Here is a 27,864-nt window from a genome sequence, read left to right on the forward strand (position 1 = left end):
AATATACTTGTTTTAGGGGAAAACATTTCTCTGTTTGTAAACACACTACAATAAAATTGTCTGATCCAGACATCACCAGATTAGACAACATTATAAACACTGAATTAGCTGAAAGTCATTGTAAAGTTTTACTTATAATAGGAAAGATTTGGGAATACACAACACTCAGATTAGACAAGTTTTACTGTAATATTACATGTGTATATACAATACATTTGAAAGCATCCTAGATATATGTGGTAATCTGAGCGAAATATTCTAATAACAAAAAGCATATGATGTACTGTTTATCAAAGCTGACCTATTCTAAAGTCTACATATCCTTCTCCCCCTGACAGGATCAGCCTGGAGCTGCTATCCTCTGTAGGAACAGCCTCGTGTCGAGATTTGTTGTCACCTCCCTCGTCACTCATGGTAGCTGCACTAAGTCCTTTTCTAGGAGACCCTACAACAAAGAAAAAGAATCTTATTGTTAAAACGTCAGAGACCCCAAAGTAAAAACAAGAGGGCCAAGGGCCTTAATGTTCACCTGAGTATAAAACAACAATCCATAGAAGATCCATAGAGTATAAAACAAGAGGCCCAAGGGCCTTGAATCACTCTTCTGATAAACTGTACAACCTATCACTTCTATTTGAAGCCTGTAAGTATCCTGTATATTTAGATAAAGCCTTGAAGTTCCAAAGGTAGGTCATCATGAACTACATTTTAGATGAAACAGTCCGAGAACCCAAGATGATTCTGAGCCAATTAGTACCTGAGAGTTGGTCATGGTGACCTACTTATCACTTGTCATTCTCTGAGGACCCAAGATGCATCAACTAAGTTTGATGATTCTAAGCCAATTAATACCTAAAATATTTTAAAAATTATAACCATAAAATTTCAAAAGTAGGTCACAGTGACCTACTTTTCAGATGACATACTTTGAGGACCCAAGATGCATCAGCTGACAAAGTGTGATGATTCTAAGCCAATAAGTACCTGATGTATTTAAATAAAGCCATAAAATTTCAAAAATAGGTCACAGTGACCTCCTTTTCAGTCGACTAACTCTGCGAACCAAGATGCATCAACTGACTAAGTTTGATGATTTTAAGCCAATTAGTACCTGAAATAATTAAAGCTATAAATTTTCAAAAGTAGGTCACAGTGACCTACTTCTCAGTTGTTGTACTCCGAGGAGTAATTTTTGGTCAACTTTGAATTGACCTTGAGACCACGTCCTTTGTCCTAGGGTAAATCCCTGTGCAAATTTTAATCTACAACGTATCCTCATCCTTTTTGTGTAATTTTGGTGATAATCTGCCCAGTGGTTCTTGAGAAGAAGATTTTTTTAGCAACCAGTACTTTTGTTTCTATTTTTCTAATTATCTCCCCTTGTTTATGGGTCACAACCCTAGTTTTAGTAAAAACAGGAGCCCTTGGGCCAAGGATACCCTGTGACAAATTTGACAATAATTGGCCAAGAGTATCTTGAGTTATGGCCTATATTCTAAAAAGTTTACGCACACTGCACACCGCACAAATGGCCATAGCATTAGCTCTTTGAGCCTTTGGCTCAGAGGAGCTAATAAAGTGATAGAAGAAGCTTTTGTAAATCTTTGATTGCCTGTTGTGGCCCCACCCTATCCCCAGAGTCCAGAGTCATGATTTGAACAAACTTGAATCTATACTAGCTGAGGAAGTTTCCATGTAAATATAACCAATCATGGCTTTGCTGTTCTTGAGAAAAGAATTTTTTCAAGATTTTTCCTACATATTCCAATGTAAAACTTTCATTGTCCATTGTGGCCCACCCTACCCCTTGGGGTCATGATTTGATCAAAGTTGAATCTACACTACCCGAAGATGCTTCCACATGTTTTATATTTTCTGGCTCTCTGGTTTTTAAGAAGAAGATTTTTAAACCATGCCACCAAATTTTCACTAATTCATAATTATCTCCCCTTGGAAGAAGGCATGATCCTTCATTTGAACAAACTTGAATTCCCTTCAGCCAAGGATACTTTGTGGCAAGTTTGGTTGAAATTGGCCCAGTGGTTCTAGAGAGGAAGATGAAATTGTAAAAAGTTAACGACAACAACAACAAAAATAGACAACAGACAAATTTTGATCAGAAAAACTCACAAAGGCTCAGGTGGGCTAAAAATGGTTCCAGCCACTCTTCACAAAATTATGGTAATTTAATGTAAAATTCAAATGATATAGTAAGAAGAATAACTTTATATGAATATCTTTTAACATTTCCATTACAAATCACCTACTTGTCTGAGTACAAATTAAAGAAAAATATAGTATTATGCATATTTCAATCTCAATGCCTCTGTCACTGAAGAAAAGACTCCATACCCTCAAAGATGGAAATTGTACTTCTGTTTTTGTTCCAATTATCTCTGTGCCCACATTGTAATTGAATTGACATTTACCATCTACAGACAACTGATCAAATTTCCCATCTTGCTTCTTCATTTTCTCCTGACATTTGAAACATTGGATTTTAATCAGTCAGTGTCCCCAGTGATACTACATATATTCTGATTTTAAGACAAAATACTAAAGGATGCCTCAGAGATGGAAAATATTCAAATGAAACCAACTTCATTCTTTCTGTGAGGAAGTCTAGCTCATCTCATTCATATAAAGTTACACTGGAATGCAGTTCCTAATCATAACTTTTGGATCAATTGGTTGAATGAGCTATTTCTGCAGTTATTCAATTCACATAATGTTCAAAATAGTTATGCTACTCTACCAATCCACACTAGCTATTTAAACTGTCTTTCTAAAGGTCCCTTTCGTTGGTTTTCTTTCTGACATCTACATAGTATATATCTACAGCTCTCAGTGCAGTCACAATGTTTTTTGGATTCTCACTATTCATCAACTTTGCAATCCATTTTTCTTGATCTTCTCGAGTCCAAGAATGGAAACCACAAAATATCTGTGCTTCCATTAATATTTGTTCATCTGCAGTGACTTTATTGCCTGGTGGATCAGGACATTCAAAATGATGTCTTTGATACATTTCACGCACACTTCCATACTCCCAAACTTTAATTTGTGTCGTCCAGTGGTTTGAGGGGGATGAATGCCTTATAAGCATGAATGAAATGTCCTGACTGGTACATGTATTTGAAAAGTCACTTTTGCTGGATTCATCTGCAATGTGTAACTGATGCAACATGGCCTGTAATCCATATCTTAATTTTTCTTGGTCTACATTGTAAACAGGTTCAATTTCTGTTTGCGACCATGCACAATTAAACACCTTTCCAATAAATTTTAATAATTTTATGCTTATTTCGAGATTGTATTGATCCTCAGTAGCTAGTAAATTATAAGGACTTTCAGTCAACTTATGAATAAAGTGAAAACATTCTGACACAACCAAGCACCTGTTCTGATGCCAAGTCTTATTTTGTGCTGGTAACTTTTCCTGTGTATCAGCCAATAGTAAATTAGTTCCATTAAGAAAATGTAGTAAAGACTGTCGTGAAAAACTGGTTGAAACATCTTGTATAAGTGTTCTGATGCAGGTGGACAATTCACAAGAATCACAAACTTTAATATGATGCAAAACCAACATTTTAAGTCTATATGTTGTTGGAATGCTGCCGTCTTCTATATACCCAGAGAAAACAGTGTCTGACAAAAACTTCAGCATCATGTATGCATAACGATGGTCTTGTGATGCATTTTTCAGTACTGAAATTTCAGTATCACAGTTTGAAATTTTCCAACAAGTCTTATGTCCAAGTTTACACATTTTAGGCACGAGATAACACTTATGATAAAACCTTAAAGCTTCTTCACTGGTATATTTTTCATTTGCTAATGTCTTCTTTGTAAAAACCTCAAATGTGGGCAAAAAGTCAACTAATACATACAAATAATCCTGATTTCTTTTTTTCCTATAATTATTGGGATCCGGCACTTTTAAGGAATGTAACTTACTTGTCCATTTTAAAACCAAACTACATTTATAGTAATATGGAGATCCAATATCCTCTCCTGTGGCTATTTGCATGTACCCTGATGTTCTGTGTTCAGTACACATTTCACAGCCTTGTTCAATTTCTGATATGGTTCCATGAATAACAAATTTACAGCACTCATCTTTCTGAAGAAATTTCATTTTCTTATCAAAATTTAAACAATTGCACAGGTAATTAATAGATTTTAGCATGTCATAGTTAAATGAAAATAAAAGCCTGTCTCCTTCCAACCCAGCCTCTGGACTGTTAAAACAATAAGGGAGCAACTGTTTACTTTCATCGATAATTGTCATATATCCATTGCAATGCTTAGTCAAAGACAGATGATTGTCCAAGGGCTTGTTTAATACAGCTAAAAAGTTGTATTCTATTACAGGTTCTTTGTTGTGAGCTGAAAATTTCCAGATTCTAGTTCCTTCTTCCATACTTCCACAAGGCACAATTTTTGTTACTTTGAGTAAATTATTTACATGTACCAGTGACTTTGACAATCTTTGTAAGAGTATTTCAGTGGTGTCTCTTATGTCCTGAAACTCTGCTTGGTCTATATCCAAACAAACATGATTTTTAACTTCCTCAACAAACGTCTCCATTTTTTTTTTAAGAGGATTCCATAAATTAGCCAAATCCTTCAAACTTATCCAGTGTTTCCATGTGGAAATCTTTCACTTCCTGTTTAGTGCTATGTGTATACCAAATCATACCCAGAGTAATTCACACCCTCATGTATGAAGTAAACCTGTAATTGTGAAATTATTACCAAATCACATTTGTTTTAAAGCTTCTTACCTGGAACAGATACAAAGAACTTGACAGCATCCCTGTGGCCATGGAATGAAAGCTGAGCCTGTGCCATAGAACAGTATGGTATGAAAGTTCCTGGTGTGACACTGTCTGTCTGTGTGTCACTGTAAACCCTCACAATTCCTCCAGGACGACCCCCACTTGGTCCACTGGACACAGTCTGCTTGTTACCTGTTGTAATGTACAAAGTTTTGTTCTCTTAATCTCGCCTAACAATTCCTGGCTGACTGTGTACACATCTAAGCAAAGCATTAAAGAGGTGATAATTGATAAAAACCGCAGCAACAGTCAAAGTGATGTTTTACGGAAATGAAAACATTGCCTCCATTATCACTTTTAGGATGATATTTTCACACTTAATACAATGCAACTTGGAGGGAAAGAGCCATAGCTGCTTTGCTGATATAGTTTAGAACTGTCTTTTCACGAGATACTTTGAAAGTGTAAAGTGTATATAACTTTTAGAAATTAATACATGTACCCCCAAAAAATTGTTAAAAATGCATAAATGGAAAATGTTGGACTCAAACTTGGAATCACCACATTTAATTCCAGCAATCATGCACTGTGCCACTCGATCATTGATGTTGAATGGATAAATTTAAGACAGATTGCTAAATCTTAAGGTAATATGAAAAGAAAAATTGAATTTATACTTTCATCATTTTCAATATGAAAACCACTTTTAACCAAAATTATCTAAATATAATGAAGTGCAGTAATATCCAGATAAAATTATTCAAATGTTATTTCTGGTTAAGGGTGGTTTTTGGCTACAGTTTGTCAAAGTTTAGGTAGATATCTCAATATTTATAATATACTCCATACAAACTGGATGATTTTCATATTTAACAGGTAAGGAACTATTAAAATTTAAGTATTATTATTGTGTAATTTGAGTTTACAGATGTATAAACTAAGATTGTACAACAAAATTTAATTAAAAATGTATTTAAGAAATCACTACTAGAGTAGGCAAAAATGCCTATCAAATAGGCTATGGCTCTTTATAGTGTCCAGAGATGTTGTTCATTCACACTGATCATTTTATTTTACAATTGGTGTCACTTTGTGGTAAATAGTATAAAAAATCCACAATGTCTTATGAATTAAAGTAATTGTCTTAGATATTCATGCAATATTATCAAAGATGCACTTAGAATTTTAAAAATCTATTTACTAATAAGATAATATCTTATTATTCTTTACTTAACATCTTTTATTGTAGGGCAGTTACTTACTCTCTGATAGTGGTACAGAGATAATGACTCCATTTCCAGTACCTATCCAGAGCCTGTTACAGGAGATTAACATGGCAGTGATCCGTACAAATGAAAATCCAAGTTTACCAGTTCCTGGAATCAAAACAAATTAAAATCGCACTATAAACATTAAACATAAAATCTAACCATGAACATTTATAGGAAGGAAATATGTATGTACATAATGAATCAAATGGCTCACATCAAAATTACTCAGTTTTCTGTACAAGTTCATCCTTCTGGAAACTTATCTAACAATGTACTGGCATAAGGTTCAATGTCTGTCCTATAGATGCTCAAGTATGTAGGTATGGTGCAGTTAGATTGCATTGTCTACATGTATGGAGACTTACCTAACATTTTACTGCTGTTCACATCCTGTAGGTGCTGGTGTGTGTACACTTGGTACAGACAAGTGTCCTGTCTAAGACTATGGAGCCTTACTTACATTTTACTAATGTTTACATCCTGTAGGTGCTGATGTGTATAGGTGCCATACAAAGTATACTGTCTAGACGAATGGAGACTTACCTAACATTTTACTAATGTCCACATCCTTTAGGTGCTGATGTGTATAGATGTGATACAAAGTATACTGTCTAGATGTATGGAAACTTACCTAACATTTTACTGACATAAGGTTCAATGTCTACGTCCTGTAGATGCTGGTGTGTATAGGCATGGTACAGACGAAGTGTACTGTCTAGACGTATGGAAACCCAGACACCATCTCCCACCCATGCCAATTGTCTGACCTGACTCTCCTTACGAGGGTGGGCATCAAAGGTTTTCTATGCAAAAATGTACAAAGTAAGCTACAAGACAAAACATGGGTATCTAACACATAATGGGATCTTTCTTTCCCTGTGTATCACAATTACATGTATTGCAAAAATATACCAAAACACTGTTATTTTAATTGAGTAGTTCTATTTTTGAGATTGTCCCAGTGGTTTAATAAAGTAATCTATGTAATCTATAAAGTACACAATCAGTGACAATTTTATGTGAGTTTAAATTTTTGCCATCTAAAAATGCTTGCAAAGAAAGCAAAAATTGGGTCATTACAAAAATCACCCATTATACAGTATCTCTGGATGATAACCTTTTATGGATCAGGAGGTCATGGTGGTGCATAAGAAAATACTGAACTAAGTAAACTGCATAATTATTACTTGGTGAAAATGAATTGCTGATTTAAGAAAGCCTATCAACAAATGGAAACACCTTCATAAACACTAAAGATTTCAACTGAAGAGTGAAACAAGAACTGTAATGAAAGCTTCTCCTACCTCTATGGTCATGTTCTTTGGTTCAATGACATGGATTTTATTCCTATATCCACACCAAACATGTTTGTTGGCTATCACAGTCATACAGCGGATAGAGTGATGTGGTTTACCCAGATCCAAAAGATGATAATTCTGTAAGTCCCACTGACCATCTAAAACAATCAGACAGAAAACAATGCATTATGCAAAACATATAAATGAACAAATTCATGTCAGATCAGAAAGTATTAAGATGAACATAAAGTCTAAAATAAATATAGAAATGTTACCTGTGTCTCGATGGAATATGGAGATTGTTCCATCAGCCAGAGCTACTAGTACTCTTCCTTTAACATGTCTGAAACAGGAACAATAAAATCCACAATGTAATCATTTCTGTTTTGTGCTCAGAAATTTGGAGAAAATATGAAATCATCTTTCATTGCTGGTACTTACACAATATTGAGAACTGAATCTCTTAGTTTGACAGAGTATAAGCATCTTCTCCATTGTGCTACTGAGGAATGTACATACAGACTAAAAAAAATAGTATATGTACAATAAATAAATAAGGCATAGAAATTTAACAGTATTCTCAATTCCTTCATTTGCTAAGTAGATTGTATTGCTTATTGGTCAACCACTACTTCACATGTACAGTGGTATGCCGTGTATCATGATGGTAACCTTTGTTTTTATGATTTTATCCAAAGAACTTTCCTATAGATCACAACTGGATTTTAAAAACTATGACAGTATCATCTCCCTTTGCTGGTACAAAGCTACTTTGAACATGTTATTTGTGCGCATTCATAGTGAATATCAATGCAAACTTGTTTAAGATAACTATAGCTCCAACATATATGTCTTGAATATCATCAACATGTGAAATTAAGTCAGAGGTCCTGACCATATAATGAACCTCAACTTTAATACTGCTAACTCCATGATATCTCTAAGTTTTTAGACAGTCTGGCTATGTTGAAGACACTGAGGTTTAACTGTATATGCATGTAATATTAAAGACAGTATTTTGTCACCACATACCGTAGTATAAATTAATGAAATAATCACTTTTTGCCACAAATAATCTGAGAAAACTGATTTAACTGCTGTACTATAAAGACAAATCAATCATTATAACTTAAGAATTCTGTTGTTTTAGAATAACTTACTGGAGGTTTACCATGTTGATATCATCTACCTACCCTCCTGTTTGTGTTCCCAGCCAAATAGTGGGTAAAACACTGGTCATCTTCTCAGTCTCCTCAAACTGGACATCGCTGTCCACTGACATAGGACTGAGGCCATCCCTGATTAACTCCGAGTGCCTGTGGTGGTCAAGGGAGGCCAGAGAGGATCGGGATACAGGCGTGTTGGTGCCTGAGACAGCTGGGGAACCTTTGGCTTTGAATACCGAGGGTTGGATATCATCCCCACCAAATTGTACTGTAACCAAAAAATGAAAATATTATTTCTTTGTACATCAATTATGTGCATGTAACATATCATATAATTTTTCTCAAGCATGTCTTTTGATGCAAAATTGATAATCTATCAATAATTCAAGAACTGCTTTTATGATTTTATTACTGCCCAAACATTAATGTACATTAATTCATTAAAAAAAGGCACAGAATGGTGTCGTGACTGCATTAAAGGATACACAAATAAATTATTGTACATGGCTATTATGAGTAAAATCTGTCAGTCTCTAAGCTTTATATTTTAAAAAGTTTATCAAGCAACAAAATGTTGAGAAAATAATCCAGGACACGAGATCTCACCTTCGTAACTACGATCTGACATGATACTTTCAGTATCAAACTTATCCTTGTGTTCCACCTCTGTGTCTACTTTCTCTTCTGTAATACAGCTTTGTGTTAATTCAAGCACTTACCCACACCACTCAGAGAATTACAGTAAGATTTAGTTCTATGTGCAGAATAGCTTTACAGAAATATTTAGAATGTTACATACCATTAAATTACACATCTTATGTGATTGATATAAAAGTATAGCCATTTTCTTAAAGCAAACACAACTATTGAAAATACATATACTCCGATTGGAAACTTAGCATAATTAGCATTACTTGAATATATACTCATAGCTTTTCTGTTTAGATAAATGAATAACATTAGTTACTAAATGGCTAATTAAGATATACTGAATATGTGTATTAAATGATCACTACAAACGTGATTACAGAACTATAGGTGTCTAGATTTACATTACCATTAGAAGTCAATGCTTGAGCTACAGCACTGAGGTTACTCTTATGTTCTGGAGTGACTTCTGCAGACAGATAAATGTAAGTCATTTAAAGCTTAATCAAAACACATGTTCTAAACAATTTTCAAACTTTAAAACTATATCTTTGACAATTTTCGGACATACATGTACTTTACTCGAAAAACTGTTAATTATGAAACATAAATTTGCAAACTGGATTAAGATTTCATCTATTTAGCCATGCAAGTATGATTTTTAATATTTCAACCTATTTAAACAAAATGATGAGACAACAGTATTAAACATATCTACCTTAACGATAATTAAAAACGAAAGACGTTTACCTTTAGATTTGTAGGATCCTACTGGAGACACTTGAGGTGAGGATGGCTGACTGTTGTTTCCTGTGGCACACTGTACAAATGTGATACCTCCCATACCACTGTTCTCTGTCTGTGAATTGTCACTGGAAGGTGGGGGAGGTTTGTACTGAGGATAAGACTCCGCCTTCAGAATCTCCTCATCCACAGGATAGTCCGACTCCAGGGCTCCTAATAGAAAACACTAATACATTAATATCTATATCTGCAGTATAAACTATTTTTAGATTACAGTATATTCTATTGGGCAGAATCGACATATCTGCATGACCAAAATAATATGACAAACACATTGATTATTATGGTAAGTGTTTGTGGTACCTGCTACACTTGCTATACAGAGTACAGGAGAGGTAGAGACTTTGAAGGTTTCCAGGATATCACCAGGACTGTTGGCATCAATAACCGACACCTTGGTGTGGGAACCAGTACTGTGACAAATCCACACCAATGAAGACATCTGCTCTTTCTCTGCATCTTTCAGGCCTTTCTCATGGTCCTGACAATTTATGGATAAATCCAGTAAAAAGCCTTATTATTGTACACTGCACAGGTACATTCTTTCATACTTGTATTATTAAAGCATTTTTTGAATATAATCAGTATATACAATTTCTATATGTAATAGCTCTACATCAACTACATTGTTTTTGTTACTTGCAGACCTTGAGTTCTTGGTTGAGTCTGTCCACTTCATCCTTGACCCCTTTCCTGGGGTCAGTCTCAGACTCTGGGGGACTGGAGTAGAAAACACTGGCCCCTACAACAGATCCCCCATCTCTGGTTTTACCTCCTGTCAAATTAACACCAGCGGCACACCAGATCTATAAAAATATCAACTAAAGGTAAATAAATATCAAAACACAATATAATTTACTTCAGTTTCAATACTTTCTACCATGTTGCAATTCATTTCCATTAAAAAGTGTGTTATATTCAAAAATTGTCTTTTAATGATATATTTTGAATTTCACAGAAGGTTGATGCATGTAAAAATCAAAATTAATTTTGATGACATGGAATACAAACTGATTTGTACCTTCAGCCCTGGTTCCTTTTCTAGTATTGGTCTACAGTAGACAGGTACTGGGACAGGCACTTCACGTTTGGCTGGAGTCTCCCGGACTGAGGGCTGAAATTTTGCAGGCAGGCTCCACCCATAGGCCTGAAGACGTCCGTCATCCTTCTTAACATGAGCTCGGACTTGTTTGTACTGTTCTTGTCGCTCCTTTTCTCGCTCTTTTTTGGCCTTTTCTGACATTCTTAAATAAAATATAGATTCCTTCAATTAAAGAATAGTATAAATCCCTTATAGTCATAGTTAAATGTACATTATACAATTTGTCATTCCATGCTACTATTTTTTAAACACATGATTGAGAGATAAGCATGCCTTATTCAAAAGAAATATTTATGAAACTGAATACAATTTAATCTTAACAAATCATGCACATGATATACAATTGTGTATAAGGGGTTCTTTTAATGCTGTAATTTTTTTCTAAATTATACAATAAGTATGGATTCAAAATTTAAGGTTTTCCCCCCCTAAAAACAAGTTGATAATGTATTTGCTAAAATAAGCGAAATTCCCCCAAAATTTGTAAAACCATTTTAATTTCATGCCGTTTCAAATTCAGATCAGACTTCATTTTCATATTGTCATCATGAACACAGAAACTCTCCTTGTTCACTTGTTCAGTTTCTGTTCTATACAAAATTTTCTGATATGCCCATTTATCTCTATATTTAATCAAAATGTGTTACACAAATCTGAAAACTGTTAGCTCAATGATTTTTTTTTTTGAATTCCTTTTTTTTTTGTATCCTTCACAGGCAATTTACTGGAAACTTTTTAAAAGTCATTTAAATACTTCCTAACAATTCATCACAGAGTAAGATGTCCAATCTGTGAATTCCTGTTTTAAACTAATGTTTTATATATACATGTACTACTGCATTTTTCCTCCTGATAATTTATGACAAATATTAAAATTAGCAGCAAGATAAAAATACCTCTTATACAGTATGTAATCTATTTACATAGATAATATATAAGTGGAGAAAAAATGTAGACTAGCTTTAAAATGGAAATGTTAATATTTACTTTAAAAAATTATTGTAAGCTAGCTTTTTAAGCTACTGGTATTTTTTTTTAATTCATGTCAGTGCTTTTCAGAAATGTATTTGTTCTTGGTATATCTAGCTAGTCTGCCTCTTAAAGAGCATAGAAAGAAACTAAAGAACATCTCCCACTATGCTAGAGGCATTCAATGTTTATGACTATCTACTATAACCCTGAAACCTTGATATATTCTTATACATGTATACAAATGCCCACTGCAGATTATAAATGACCCATCATTAAAATTCTAAGTGCTTTCAGTGGTGAACTACTGTATACAGGGTTATTTTGCCATGTTGTATATTTGCTATTTCAGTTGCAAATGATACTTCCCATTTTCAGTTATGCCAGACATAGTTGTTTTCAGTGAGATATCACTATGTTTCTGTAGAATTTACCATTTTGAATTTGCCCACTGATGATAAGGACAGGCAAAAATAAAACAGGAAGGGTCGGGAGGGGGGAATTTCCCTGTATACAGCATTATATTGTTAGCTAGCATATCATATGGTGAAAATATGTTAGTATAATTTCAGTGACTGAATGGTGTGACATGTACAATGATTTCTTTACATTCTCTCTAAAATTATTTGATCACCATAACAAGAGAAGAGATACATGTATTGGCACTTTGTCCTTCTGTTATAACACGATTCTTCTGTTTGATCGAACAGAACATTGTGCAAATCACAACCAGTGTATGTATTGACATGTAAGTACATCATATATTATGAATGTCTGATTTTTAACATGTACATATAAACCGACTTTCACAATTATTTTCTTTCACAGTTTAGATATTCAAACACTAATGTGCAACAAGTTTCTTTAGCAGAACATGCAATGGTAAGATGATTCCCAGTATTGGTATCATTACAGAATACAACTTACAGTGATATTGCATTGTATTTACTAAGTATGTAACAGACATCCAATAGATTTACTCAGTCATTGCTTTTGTGCTAACTCATGACTTACCATTCCAAAGCTGTTCAATGAATCAGGCACAAAAGCAATGTGTTTATTACATAAGGAAAGGATAGCTATTTTACTGAGTAATAAATAGTAATAGGTTGTGTTAAGTTAGTATGAACTCTGTGTAACCTACTTGGGCTGAGAGGTTATGACAGGGTCCTCTAGTAGTGATTCTATTTTACTGGCTCTGGTGAAACACAAAACTCAAAAATCAAGTCCTGCTAGTAGTGAAGCAATAATATATATATACAACAAAAGAAAACAAAGCAAATAAAAAGATATAACAGGGTGATATTTAGTAAGGAAGTCTGCAGAGAAAGCTTTCTTTGCATGACTTATCTTCATCAATAAAAGGCCAATGCCAGAGTGAGGCTTCACTTGACAACCATTCACAAACCCTACAAACCATTGTAACATTACTTCACTTTCATAAGCATGATCATTCTCTTAACTTTGTCATCGCAATCTCATTAATTAAGCCATTATGTTTTTAAAATTATTATTTTCCTATTTTAATAGAACATATCCTCTTTTACAATAAAAAAAAACTTTCAGTCACTTTTCTTCATTTTAGCACCAGTACAATAATTATTAAACCATATGAAATGTGCATTCATACGTCAAGATTTCAAGTTCTAGAAACAGCACTTTACTAAAATGTGAAGAAATTTACCTTCTCTGCCAGTAGAATTCAACATTAAAGGATTTACATTAAAAAAATTAATTAATTAGGCATTTATAAAATTAAAATATTATAAGAAAATTTGTAGTTTGAAGAATTTTATAAACTTCATGTTCATGTTTAAAATATAATTGTTGTGCATTGCAATTAGGTATTCATACAGCTTGTACATTTTACAGTGCAAGTAGAGAATAGTCTTGTTAAATACTATACTTAATTTAAAGCACAAGCAATGGACATCTTTAATAAAAATGTTTATGTTGAATACTAATAAAAGAAAGCCTTTTTTACATAAAAAATATATGATATTCTTATTTTGATAAAGGAGATGACAAGATATTCAAGCAGGAGTGTTTAGTTGGTAATATTGAGCAGCGGTTTGTAGAAATAATTATTAGAAAAGTGCAACAGGACAGGTCAACAGGCATTTATTTATCTGGAGGAACATTGTTTCTGTGACACCCATGCATCATTAGCTAGACTATCAAAGCTGATCAGCTGATTTTGTGCTGTGCCCCTACCCTGTGTCTGTTGCCTCAACATGTACAAAACTCGCAGATCTAGGTCAAGAAATAAAGTTTCTGATCAATATATGAAGGCCAAAATAAAAAAGAAAAGAAGAATTTTGCAAATAGTGATATGTCCTACTATTTTGCAACTCTGTGTTCGAGTAATCAATTTTCCTTGTAAATTTAATTCTCAGATTTACTTCCTTGCCACATTGCCAATAATCAAACTACTCAGTAATAATTTTTGTGTTTTTCATGTTGGGATAGCTAATTGAAGCTCCAATCTGTATCATTCCAAATCTTTGTAGGCATGATAACTAAATCTCCATTCAGATAGCCTCTTCAAGCCTTTGTATCTTGTAATTTGAATCAAACACATTCAAGACAAGAAGAAAATCTTTTCATGCAGTAAACAGGGCATTTGGAATAAGATTTTAAATGCTAACATTCATCATGCACAATATTTAAAAATTTACATGTAACAAAGATTATCCTGGAAGTGAATATTATGCCACAAACAGAATATAAACCTTCATTTTCAATACATACTTTTTCTTGTCTTGTAATTCTTCTAATAATTTTTGAACATTGGATGAACTGATTCGGGTCCTTTATTAACAGTGAAATTGCAATATTAGAACTCATCAAAGACCAAAATACTTAAAACTAAAACCAATCAACTTATGAATAGAGGTAACCAAAATTAAATCAAAATATACTACAAGGAAACAAAACATAATGAGACACTAAAATCATAAGCAACCATATGTCACATATATCATCACTTCAATGCTGAAAATGCATTAATTCAATCAAAAGCATGAAATATTTCAACTTGATTAACAATCTTTTCTTTTGAGATAGTTTGAGTTAAAATGTAGTAGAGCTGTGACTTTGGCACTCAGTATAATGTAATGCTATGGGATTGCTGATCCCTTTCTGTACTTACAGATCATCCTGTAGGAACTCATAGGCTTTAGCTTTATCCCCCATTTTATACATTTCTCGGGACCTCCTGTTGGGATCCCCCACAGGCTGGACTTGAGTGGTGGGGGCATTGTACTTAATGGTGGCCACTGGTACATTACTGGGTTTCTTGCTTGGTTTGCTGGGTGAACTACTGCTGAACAGGTTGCTGAAGCTGGAAAAGGTTGATAGACAAATTTATCATGAGCAACATCTAAATTCATTCTTTTTTGCATAAATCTTATGTACCATCAGATCCAAAATCAGTGTCCAAAAGAAATTGTCATTTTGATGTGGTTACATTCTTGCCATCCAGCAATAGACTGGACCTAATGTTGTGTTTATTTGAATATTTTATAAAGTATTGCATTTACCTGAATGAAATTTTATGGCAAAAGTTAAAAATAGATAGAGATATTATTAATGTATAAATTTTTATTGAAAACTTCCTAAACTGAAGATTTTATAGCAGTTGTGACATTACTTCTGGATCAGTGGTCATATATAGTGTAATTGGTGAGGGAGAAAAATGCAACAGAACAGACCGGGTTTTGAACCTGTGCCCCCTGAATCACTAGTCAGGTGCTCTACAAACTGAGTTATTTGTCCACCAACCTGCCTGACCACCACATTCCTCCCTCCCTAAAGGTCTTTGCCCCCCCCCCCCCCCTCCTGAAGACACCAACCCAGACTCTCCCCTGGCAGGTCTGTCACATGTCACTTCCAGGTCATGGTCATGCCACCAAATGTAACCAGCGACCAGGACCAGACCAAAATTCAAACCCTGAATCACTACATCTATTACTACTACTATCTAGTCAACAGCTATCAAACCAGCCACAAAAGCATTAACATTCAGAATTAAATACACTTATTTCAACATTATATTGATTCTTACACATCTCGAAAGAATTACCTAACATAAAGAAGGGAGATCATGAACAATAGAGAGAGATCACATGAAAGCCTGGAAGCTCAGTATGGAGAATCTTCTTATGTCTTTAGCATTTTTTTTTTTTTCATTTTAAAAACTTAAGGATACATTACACAAACAAAAATTTGATGCATGGATTAATATAAATTTTTTGACTAATTTGGAATAGAAATGACATATTAAATGATAAATCCCTAAAATAAAAAGAAATCTTAAGTTTTCTTTGGTGCTGAAATATGTGAATTTGTGCCGATTTTCTATGTACTAAATGTATACAAAATTTTGCCCTCATTTTTAAACATTATTACATAATCGTACATTTACCCTGGCAAACATTTATTCTGTTTACCTATATGAATATAAATCTATGAGAAATATTTCTGATTTCTGAAAAAAAATTGTGTTATTTATCCTTAACAGTATGTAGAGTTCTTAGAACCTTGTTCACAACCAACCTCACTTAACACCTTAGCTACATAATCACCATAGCAAAACAAACATTCTGAGAGCATTGCTTATGCAATGCTAGTCCTCTACTTTCAAGTGTAATCTGGTTCCCCTTAAAAAGTAAAAAAGCCCTAATTCCGATAAATTTCATGGAAGGGAAATTCAAACTTGATCTGTAACTCATCATGGCACACTTACATACCAAATATTAGAGGTGCAACATATATCAATTGTATTGATTGCAAAGGCTCACACATGAATAGTGTATCGCCATGTATGTATAGTGATACAGTACAAGATAATTTTCATAGGTTTTTTTTTTTTTTTAAATTCTACATACCTCACAAATTTTAATTTTTAAAAATGGCCGAAAACAAGGTAGCAAAGAAAATACAATGTCAAGACTTTTATTAACTTTGGTCAGGGTATCAAGATATTCTTTTTATATTTTCTATAACTGAGGAAGTTAGCAAAGAAAAATATGTAAAGATAACAGTTAATTCAATGGTTGACAGCTGTATCGTGATACATGTTGTATCTCATGACGGTATCATGATATGTATCGTTAGGTAGCTTGCAATACTCAGACCTACCAAATATCAGTTCAATATCCTAGCCAGATGACACACAGAATCAAACTTGGTATCAAAAATGTTTATACAGCATAAACACACTGACCAGGGCAATAGGAAAATATTGCAGCTTCAAAATTTTCATGTATTTATTCTTCAAAATATTTGGAAATAAAACTCAAGTAATTGATATGTATATAGAGGATATTCAACGTTTGTAGATGAATATGGAATTTATTTCACGAGTGGGACAGGATTTTTTGATATTTTCACAAGTTTCTTTGATTATCCCTTTGCCTCTGTCTTCTCTTAACATAGTGTCATAGCTTGACGTCATAGGTGAGCGGTCGAGACGTCATAGCTTAGCAGTTGTGAGATTGAAAAACATTACTTAGCATGGATTTTAGCAATATATTTGGGAAGAAATTTGCAGTTTTAGCTCTACCAAGATGGTTAGTTACTATCTCTATCTTATGACAGGCCAGAAATTATTTTTTACTTACTTTGATACCCTTTCACACTGTGAGAGAATATCATTTTGGTATCCTTTCATGCTGTGAGAGAATATCACTTTTATTCAATAAATAAATCACAGTATTTCACTGTTGAAAATGTAATAATTAGTTATATTCTTCAAAGTAATTGAGAGTAATTAACTACATTTGTTAAAATCAATGTAATTGTAAACGCAAGTAATTGACAAAATTAACAATGTATTTGAAAATATTTAATTACATTTCAAAGTAATTGACCCCATCCCTGAATTCAAAATATGTCAACATATCAAATCTGAATTTCATGGGATAATCATTTTAAAAGTTATGAGGAAAAAACAGAAAATTTGTGGATGGACAGACAGAGTGATTACTGTAGGGCACCCATACTGTGGCCCCAACAATGAACTGATATCAAATCATATTTTGGTTAGTACATCTCTGCTTGTACCCAAAATAAGTACATATATAAAGTACCAAAATCCATTATTTTACAGCTGCCTTTAATATGGTTGTTTTCTTGAAATCATTCTTGCTAAATGTACCTAGAACTTCAATGTTGTAAATAATTTTACAGAATGGGATACCCAGCAATGGTACATATACATGTATATTCCTTACTGGTCAGAACATTATATCGTACATGTAGAAGTGCTTCACTTTCCTCAGATATTTGCACCTTTATGTGATGTACAAGATCCATCTTCTGTACCACCGCTATTTACTCAACAGATATATATAATGATGATGGCTAAATGTTTTACATCACTTCAATAGAATCATGTTCTGCATGAGAATTGAATCTTGTCATTCAGCATGAGGATTAAATGCTCTCTTTCCATTCAACACAAAATCTATTAAAGAATGGACAGAGTGATGTGTTTCCAAGTTGTCCTTTTGCATCATATTATGATTTGAGATCATACATTGATTTAATCATAATATTACATATATGCATGTAGTAAAACTTCTTCAATCCAGATGTCATGCAATCTGGTTTGTAAAATAGTCAGACAAAATATTTTTGTCCTCAAATAGTTACGTTTCTCTAACAGTCTTCTATCCAGATCATGTCTGTCATAGAACCATTCATGGTTGGATAAGATGTTTTACTGTGGTATATAAGATACTCAAGCTTTCCAGGTAATTCATTAGTATTGAACTATCTACATTGATGCTATATGACGTTCATGCAATGAAGCTGAAAAACTGCCCATCTTTGGAATTGACACTTATTTTCCTGATGCATGCAGGTTTGGAAAGCAAAATTTCACAATGGAAGTGGAAACATTCTGGTAATAAATATATATGGAAGTCCATCAACACTGTATAAATATGTTTATTATAAACAATATAAATTCTAAATTCTCCATCAATCTCCACCCTTGGAATGTGTCCAGTAACTTAGTCTGTAAACAGAAAGGGAATTTTTGTAATGTTTCCACAACCATATCAAGTGTTTGCTTCCTCCACCATTTCACTGGTTTCAGTTTACATTTTCTTAAGTTATCTGCCATTTTGATCAAAGTTATTTGAATGAAAAAAAAAATCTTTTTAAGTATAAGAATTTTAATCTTATAAAAATATCACATTAGAATTGGATAACAACAAATTTCTTTTTTTTTTCTTGAACAATAACACATTGAACACATCATTAACAAAACAAATAGAAATTATAAGTAAAAATCAATAACTTTTCAGAAATAATAGGGATCAAAATGACAGAATGAACTCATGCAACATGAAAAATAGCTGCCACTGCTGAAACATCATGCAAAAACATTGCCTTTCTGCAAAAGAGAAACTTTGTTTAGATTTATCAGTAAGGATCAAAGGTTTCAATTACTGATCCTAGGCACATCATAACACTAGTCTATTGTATTTTCTAAACAAACTTTTGATTATATTGATCAACATAGATCTTGACAGATTGATACCATTGGTCAGAATTAATTTTGATCCCTATTGATTTCTGTATGTTTAAAAACAGGGAGGGAAACATGGAATTTTCCCAAACAATGTAAACATGGAAACAGTTCCTCTTTTTAAGAGGTTTCCAATTACATGTGTATATACTGGTTCAACACATCTACATGTAATAAAACACTAACATTTTTAACCCTTTGGATTTTGTTTTCCATGCTTACATGTAACCTCAGTTCTATAAGTAGCACCTTTTGAGGACTGTAAACATTGAATTTGAAATAAATTGAGAGTGTAAATTAATGGTTATGAAATACAATGGAATTCAGGCTTGAATTTATAGTGTTTTAAGTAATAAATATGAAAATTAGTCTATAAAAATATTTTTTTCAGGAGAAGAGATCCATCAGTAGGAAGCCCTGTTTGAAAATTTTTGGGTCATAAGATAATGGAACAAGAACTGAGGTTTTCAGGAAAAAAAGGAAATAATTAAACAATCTGTGTCCTGTGTTTCCCATGGCGACTAGGACTAGCTGTATTAGAAGGTGGAGGCACAGGAGGGGCTGGAGCTACAAGGTTACTGAAACTAAAAATAAACATGAAGCCAGTTAACATTCATGCCTGTTAGTACAGAACCAGAGACATTATTAAGTTACAAGCATAAATGAATTCCACCACATTTTTCAATGAAAGACTTCTTTAAAAAAAAAAACTTTTTCAAGTCCAGAAAAATCAGTCATTAGAAAAGCGATACAAGTGTTGTATTTCGCTGAGCACTTACAAGTTCCACACAGATCCTTTTTTCTGTTTCTGTGGACTATTTGAAGCCTCAGGATGTTCTCTGGAAGCGCGGATCATCTCTGTCCACCGAACTGCCTCCTGAAGCTCCATCAATCTCTCCTTATACTGATTCCTCTCCATCAGAACCCTGGCCATTTCCACTCGTGTAAATCTCTTCCTCTGGGCCATTGGCACATCATCCTACAGAAATGGTCATCAAACAGCTCTTCAGTTCAGTAATCTCAAATCATTCATATTAATAAAAGTATAATGCCTTTTCACAAAAAAGAGGTTTTTGTGTTTTAGTTGTTTTCAAAATAGTCATAAGCTTATATCAGTTAAACAATGCAATTACTGAAGAAACTACCAATGTATGACATTTGTAATCAATAACAAATAGCTATAGTACTTCTTTCAGATTCTCATCATAAGGAAACCAAAATGTTGCAGGCAGTAAGAGAATTAAAACCCCAAAAATTGAAATGAAAACCATGTATGCAGGCAGTAAGAGAATTACCCCCCCCCCCCCCAAAAAAAATCATGAGTTTCCATATGTGCTAGCAGTAAGAGAATTAAACCCCCAAATTTTTCATGAGTTTCCAAATATGCAGGCAGTAAGGAATCAAAACCCTAAAGTTCACCTCTTCCTCTCCCTCTTTGGCTGCATTGTTTTTCTTCTCAAGTTCTTCCTTGGTTTTCTTCAGTTCATCTTCTAATTCTTTTATCTTTGTATTTAACTTTGTTTTTACTCCTTGTAGGTTATTTATTTCTTCCTTAAGGATTTCTACCTCACTGTAAGAAAACACATTAAATTGTATTATGCTGGCTTATTATGCTGGCTACATGTAAATATTCAGTTGTGAACTTTGCATACATATGACTGAAAAGTTATAGATAGATACCAATTTTACCTATCAATGAATCACTGAAAAAGAAAGAGTTACCCAGAGAGATCATCCACTTTGGCAATCAAGTCATCCTTCACAATGTTTAAAGCATTCCTAAATGAAAAAACAAATAGTACTGTATTGTCATAAAGTTATGCACTTTCAAAGAGTCTGGTATTGAGATGTTTTCCCCACTCTGGTTTTACAACTACTTGCACACATTTTGATTTTTCTCAAAAGAAAAAAAAAGAACTTGAATACATGTACATAATTGTGTGCAAGAATTGATTCATAACTACATGTATTAAATTCTCCATTAAACTTACTTGGTCTCTAGTAACTCTGTGTTTTCTAGGATTAAGTTCTCCAGTTCTTTTCCCATTCCTACATTAAATAAGAACAGTAAAGCTTGATGATACTATAAACTGACTGAATCATTTTTTAAATTACTTCAGTTATCATACTATAGTGTTTGTATGGTGAATAAAGAAGTATACTTACCAAAGAAGTTATCACTCACTGTTGGTAGAAAATAAAAATAAAATACAAATTTGTTATAAATGAAAACAATATACCTGGTACAGATGTAGCCTATAGGCATATACATGTATGTACATTCTCTATTTCAGCAAATGGCTTTAATTCAGTCATGATTGAGTATACATTATGTTTTCAATCAATATATGTTAACTTCTTTATTTCATATTTAGCTCTTAAACTAAAAATCAACTTAATGTCTTCATGCTGAACAAATTGTTTACTTTCCTTCAATTTCAGCTGAAAAAATATTCATCAAGATGCACATATTATCTGTTAATAGAGAACTGTAACATAATTCATGAAAAATCTGATAAATGGTTATGTATATATTCTGAAGTGCATACCAGTAGAACGTCTTTCACTTTCATCCTCATTTTCAGAGTCTAATACAACAAAATAAATAAGCATGCATTATAAACATAAAATGCACAAACAACAACAGCAACAACAAACAGAGGTATTAAACACAGAGAGAATCAGGAATTGTTGGGGCTTTCCTGTACTGCCTTCTACAAAATCAATTCCTGCCTCTTTAACAACTTCTAATTCTCTCTGTTGTTTCAGTGAAATAAGAACAACATGCTATTCAACTTTATAAATTTTAAGCTTAATGGTTCATACCAAAGTTCTTAACAGATTTCATTTCTGGCAAAAACAAGATATATATGCATCCGTTTTCATTCAATCAATCTTCAAGATATGCTTGTTAACTGATTATAGATGTCCAGAATATAGCCTAGTTAAAGAATTTCATAAATATCCACTATATACATGTAATTATGTATATGAGAATAACTGCTCTACTAACTAGGTTTTGGTGCTAAATATACCATTTACCTTGCACATAATGATAAACTCTACATATAACAGCATTCACTATCAGTAAAATGCTCCTGTAGTTACAGTTTTAAATGTGATGGTTATGCTTATTTTCATGATGACGATTACAAAGAAATATACTGTATATTCAGTGAATGAGACAAGTAGTACCTGCAAACACTAATTGTCTCTGAAAATAACCTTAAAATGGGGAAAATACAGATACCAATATAAATTTCTTTTCAGGAGTAAAATGTTTGCTTTCAGGTACAACTTGTCTGTTTATATTTGTTTAAAAGCATGCTATTAAAACATGTACACTTAGATAATATATGTATTTAGTATCCAGGCAGTCTGATGTATTGATGTCTGAGGTTATGCTACATAAATACTGAAGGAAAGAATCACTACCCAAACAGAATAAGACAGATATGACACGTCTAGACAGACACCAGACAGATGATGTCAGATGATACCCTACCTGATGAAGCATAGTCTCCAGGGTTTACCTCCCGTCCTTTAGCAGGACAAAAAGCAAACATATTTACACCATGTTAATAATCTTATTTCAACTAAAGAAAACTACATTTACTTCTGTGTATTTTTAAAGTTTTTTTATTTTAAATACTACGATAATTATTCTTTATAAGTAATTTTCCATTTTCCACACATGCTTGTTAACTATTGTAAATATGTATGTTTAATTACAAAGGTTAAATGAAGACCAGATCAGCTCTGATTTACCTGTGATGCCAAAGTTATCCCCAATTATCTCTGAATCTTGAGACTGAAGCTCCTCAAATATGGATTCATTATTTCTCCTGGAAAAAAAGAACAAGACTTGATAATCCTTCAAATGTACCTTGTAATTATTTCATCTAATATTGAATAATATACAATTATGGACTCTTTCGGTGCTGAATATGGTTTGTTATTCACCAGAAAAATATCAATATTGACCGAGGCGAAGCAATATAAAGATCTAGAATAACCTTTTTCAAAACTTATAAGCTTTTTGTTAGTACCATATTAACATGACTGTAATTTTCTTTTTCTCTTTTTGATGTACATTTCCAAATTTAATGTCTAAAGGAATTATTTTTCCTATTCCACCAACCATAAAAGTGTGCTGTGTTCGCACCGACTAGACCAATATTGCCTGCATCATTCACTATGAGCATTGTAACATAAGAAAATCAAGTAATTTAACTGGTAACAGTTGATTAATGTGTTCAATTTTTTCTTAACGGTGGCTTTTTATTTGTGCAGTCATGGCAACACTTGTGTACAAGACCTTGAGCATTCTTTGAATATTATCAAAATAACTTTCATCTCCCCAAGTTACCTGACTAAATTAAAACTATATGTGTGTCAGAATACTGGAAATCCCCACCCCAATATGAATATTTCATTGTTACTCTGAAAATGTAAAAACAAAAACAAGGGGAAAGCTGTCATTGTGACAGCAAACCGGGTTTTCTTTTGTGTGAACAGTTCTGCTATTTCTCACATGAATTATAAAAACTTTTATTCTGAAAACTGTAGAAGGTAATATCCCAACACAATCAATGTACCTATTAGCATATTTTGCAAAACGATAAGTAAATTCAACAATTGGTATTTTCCCCATAAATGATCAAAAACCAAACCATGCACATCTCTCATACATGTACAATTGGTCTGCAAAATAAAAACTTATCTTGAAAACTGTAGGAGGAGTTTATGTCTGGGAAATGACGTACCGTATGTGCAATATTTTGCAAAAAATGCATCAGAGCTTTCAGCTCAGGTGAGCTAAAAAGCTTGAATTTTTTCATGTACTTACGGTCCTTTGGATTTCGTTGACCAAACACTTGACACAGATTCCTCCATTTCTTGAAGCTCTGGTGTTGTAGCTATTATTTTAGCCAATGTGTGATCCAAACCTACAATATACATAGTTCAGTGTACTGTAATTCGTTTTGCACAAATACACATTGATGTATTTCATTTTGCTATTGCAAAATATAGGCAGAGGGAGACTGGGTGCATTACTTACCATCATGAAGATAAAATTCACAAGGAAGCAATGCAAGGAATAGAAAAGAAAAATGATCTTTTAAAAAAATAATACCTCAAGAATCAGATATAATATACATACTATACAGACATATTAGTAAAACAAAAGCATATTTGAAAGTTTATGATTTAATACATCTATATCATTTTTAAACTGTTAACATCTTACAACAAGTCAATGTGCTAAATTGGAGCAGTGTAAGTCCTTGTTTCATTGCAGAGGAAGTGCTTTGTTTAAATTGTTTTATACTGAAATAATGGTATGTGTGTAAAAGGAGCATTTATAATATCTAGCTTGTTTTGAGACTGTTGCTCAAGTTAAGCATTATTGATTTAGCATTAAATTTACACTGTGGTCTTTTACCTGGCATGTAAATACTATGACTGAAATCTAATCACAATCAAAATAATTTAACATCTGTTAACACAGAATACAGTGAAAAGTTCTAAGAAAAATAATAAAAAGTGACAGACTAAAATCAGAGACGAACATTAACGAATAAGCATTTGTTCTCCTACACTTACCCATAATTTTGTCTTCCTCAAACTCAGCTTCCTCCTCCTCTATACTTAATCTACTATCATGTCTTTCCCTACTATTACTGTCCTCAGGGTGGGGGGTGGATGTCTTTAACTCAGAGGTAGGTTTTATAACTTCAGGGGAGCTAGTAATTGTCTGATTGTCTGAGAATTTACTATCTGACTTTTCTACTGTGACTGATTTATTGTCACTCCCTACTGTTACTTCAGTTCTCTCACTTGACGGAGTGACTAGTTGAGAATTTTGACTAGCTGCACTATCAATGACTTCAGGAGACACTCTAGTTTTAATTTCACTTTCAGATACTCGAGTATTTATTTCATTATAACCCTGATTGTCTTTTTCTACTTTCACTTCCTGAGAATCTTTAAGTTGTGTTGTACTGCTACTTTCTTCATTATTATTCTGAGGTTCTGCATAAAAAAATCAAATGAACTCAAATCATGCAAATCATACAAAAGGAAGGAATAAAACAAATATAAGCATGAAAAGATGAATGAAAACAATCAGTCCATCACAAGTGGAAAAAAAATTAAATCAATAAACTTGTGTGTTCACAAAGGCCGTCTTCGAAGTTTGAATTAAAGGTGACTGAATTTTGACCTCATTTACAATACTTTTTCTTCATCTTAACAGAAATCTAAATTACCCCCCAGTGAAGCAAACAGCCAAATACTCGTCATTTCTCTTTAGAATCTTAATAATGAACAACACACAAGTTTCGTAATTTTTTTTTTTAAATTGATCACAACAAAAGAATGCAAAACTAGAATTATCAAAATATCATTGGTAAAATACTGTAAACGCATTACATTTGGCTGTGTATTCTATATAGTGCCGTTCATGGAAAGCAGCCTCTGCTTAATCAAGTACGTTGCCAAATGTTTTGTGTATACATGTGCAATTATATTTTCATGTAAAGCAAATCTAGGATTACTTCTTGAAAATTCAATTTCCGCCAAATATCGTACATGCCAAATAAAATACCTTTACAGTAAGTAAGCCACAACATTAAAAAATTCATACTTAAAAACCTGTGCATAAAGCCATTAAAACACAACAACAATAGTGACATACTTGTAGCGGTGGCAAATTCTCTGACATTAATACTGTCTGTCACTTGACCCTGGTCACACGTCCTTGTCTCCTTCTGCTTGTCTTTGGCACTGCGTGGAGATTCAAGTTCTCCAAGCTCACTTTGTAGACTAACATTAGAGTCTGCAACACTTTGTGGCGACATCATGTCATCGAAACTACTAAAGCTTGGGGGTGTACTTCCTGGCCGAGCGGAGATGTTCTGACCATAAGCAATACTAACTGGACGCAGACTTGGTAGCTGAAATCCTCCTCTGTAAACAATAAAATTTTCTGTTCATCACAAATAACTCTCTGTAAAACAATGTATACTTTATAAATTATAAAGGGTTTACTAAGAACCCACTTTGACTTTATGCGTTCATTAATAACTTCAGGAATGAAAAGATTTTATAAATTCCATTCTAAATTTTACTGATGACATTAATCTGACACATTATTTCTGAAACAGAAATCTGCTCAAACACTAACAGCTATATTTTATATGCAAACACATAAATCAAGAGAATTTGCTATATATAAAGGAACAAATTAATCAGTATTAATATTGTCCTGAATTATTTTGCAGATTCTTTAGGATATTCTGTTTAGTTCTGAATTCATCATATAAATAGTAATGCATTCAAAATGATTGCAAGGCCAAGTAGTGAAGAAATTTGTGAAGCTATGAAGATCTTGAGTCATTTCAATAGAACCCAGTTATCAAAGATACATTGTGATGTACTTGATTGGGTATGCTGAAAACATAAGTAACAAAATAGAAGATGGCATTAGATATTTGAAGACATGAAGCCATCGAGGACAAATGTAAGTCATGCTCTTTGAGGTGGTACCCTAATACTGGCTCTGTTTGGCGATAAGGCAAAGAATCCAGGTCACTCTTCTCACTATCTGTTCTCAGCAGTAACATACGAGTTTGGACGCCTACTGTTCTCAAGCTTTTTCCCACACAAAAATGAGTACATTTAAATGGTATGCTACACAATATCTTTTTCATAATTATATGTATATTGTGGATTGGAATACACAGATTAATTTGCTTCCACGGTTAATTATCTTACTTTTCCTTGAATAACATAATTTATTCATAGAAAAAAACATACATGTTGACATGCATACTGATTGGAAACCTGCAATGATAATTCTTTTTGATATTTCAAACACTTATCCTAGGCCTGTAACTTTATCTAAAGATTGGTCTATAGAGATTATGTTAAAAACTTGTCATTAAAGATTCTAGATAATATAACATATTGCATCTGATGAAATTCTAAAACCATATTCTTTTTCATGAATCAGTATCTTATTCTTGTTGAACAAGTACATGAATTACTTATACAGTAAAACTTGTTGAATCCGGATGTTGTGCATTCCGGCATGTTGTTCAGTCCGGCGTAATATTTTAGTCCCTTGAATTTTCTTTATAATTTATGTTTAATAAATGTTGTTCAATCCGGATCTTGCCTATTCTGTAAACCGGCCGCTATTTAAAGAACTAACTGCTCATAATTAGTACAAATTATCTCCTCTAATCTGGCCACTTGTTTTTACCTGTGCCCGCTGGTCA

The 27,864-nt window shown here is 33.1% G+C and overlaps 1 protein-coding gene across 2 annotated transcripts in view; it reads right to left on the reverse strand.

Moving 5' to 3' along the window:
• The window catches only part of LOC133197097 (C-Jun-amino-terminal kinase-interacting protein 3-like), a 35,978-nt gene that overhangs the window by 1,985 nt on the left and 6,129 nt on the right, over positions 1-27,864 (reverse strand). The window contains exons 5-35 of one of the 2 annotated variants that reach the window (XM_061332939.1): positions 27,131-27,235; positions 26,280-26,551; positions 25,187-25,615; positions 25,026-25,052; positions 24,429-24,528; positions 23,348-23,424; positions 23,085-23,120; positions 22,129-22,167; positions 21,746-21,763; positions 21,571-21,628; positions 21,302-21,358; positions 20,999-21,149; positions 20,359-20,558; positions 15,191-15,382; positions 14,791-14,850; positions 14,254-14,292; positions 13,184-13,237; positions 10,990-11,212; positions 10,616-10,774; positions 10,272-10,449; positions 9,915-10,121; positions 9,574-9,633; positions 9,123-9,200; positions 8,544-8,784; positions 7,792-7,872; positions 7,626-7,693; positions 7,357-7,508; positions 6,684-6,855; positions 6,044-6,157; positions 4,788-4,973; positions 302-445 (exon numbers count right to left, since the gene is read on the reverse strand). In XM_061332939.1, coding sequence (XP_061188923.1) covers positions 302-445; positions 4,788-4,973; positions 6,044-6,157; positions 6,684-6,855; positions 7,357-7,508; positions 7,626-7,693; positions 7,792-7,872; positions 8,544-8,784; positions 9,123-9,200; positions 9,574-9,633; positions 9,915-10,121; positions 10,272-10,449; positions 10,616-10,774; positions 10,990-11,212; positions 13,184-13,237; positions 14,254-14,292; positions 14,791-14,850; positions 15,191-15,382; positions 20,359-20,558; positions 20,999-21,149; positions 21,302-21,358; positions 21,571-21,628; positions 21,746-21,763; positions 22,129-22,167; positions 23,085-23,120; positions 23,348-23,424; positions 24,429-24,528; positions 25,026-25,052; positions 25,187-25,615; positions 26,280-26,551; positions 27,131-27,235 — 3,977 coding nt within the window. The remainder of the gene's footprint in view (positions 1-301; positions 446-4,787; positions 4,974-6,043; positions 6,158-6,683; positions 6,856-7,356; positions 7,509-7,625; positions 7,694-7,791; positions 7,873-8,543; positions 8,785-9,122; positions 9,201-9,573; positions 9,634-9,914; positions 10,122-10,271; positions 10,450-10,615; positions 10,775-10,989; positions 11,213-13,183; positions 13,238-14,253; positions 14,293-14,790; positions 14,851-15,190; positions 15,383-20,358; positions 20,559-20,998; positions 21,150-21,301; positions 21,359-21,570; positions 21,629-21,745; positions 21,764-22,128; positions 22,168-23,084; positions 23,121-23,347; positions 23,425-24,428; positions 24,529-25,025; positions 25,053-25,186; positions 25,616-26,279; positions 26,552-27,130; positions 27,236-27,864) is intronic. The other variant, XM_061332940.1, reaches the window with a different exon arrangement.

This window comes from Saccostrea echinata, unplaced genomic scaffold (genome assembly GCF_033153115.1).
Source record: "Saccostrea echinata isolate AGI-Se365-2 ecotype Australia unplaced genomic scaffold, CSIRO_AGI_Sech_v1 ptg000030l, whole genome shotgun sequence".
In the NCBI taxonomy this organism is placed as follows: domain Eukaryota; kingdom Metazoa; phylum Mollusca; class Bivalvia; order Ostreida; family Ostreidae; genus Saccostrea; species Saccostrea echinata.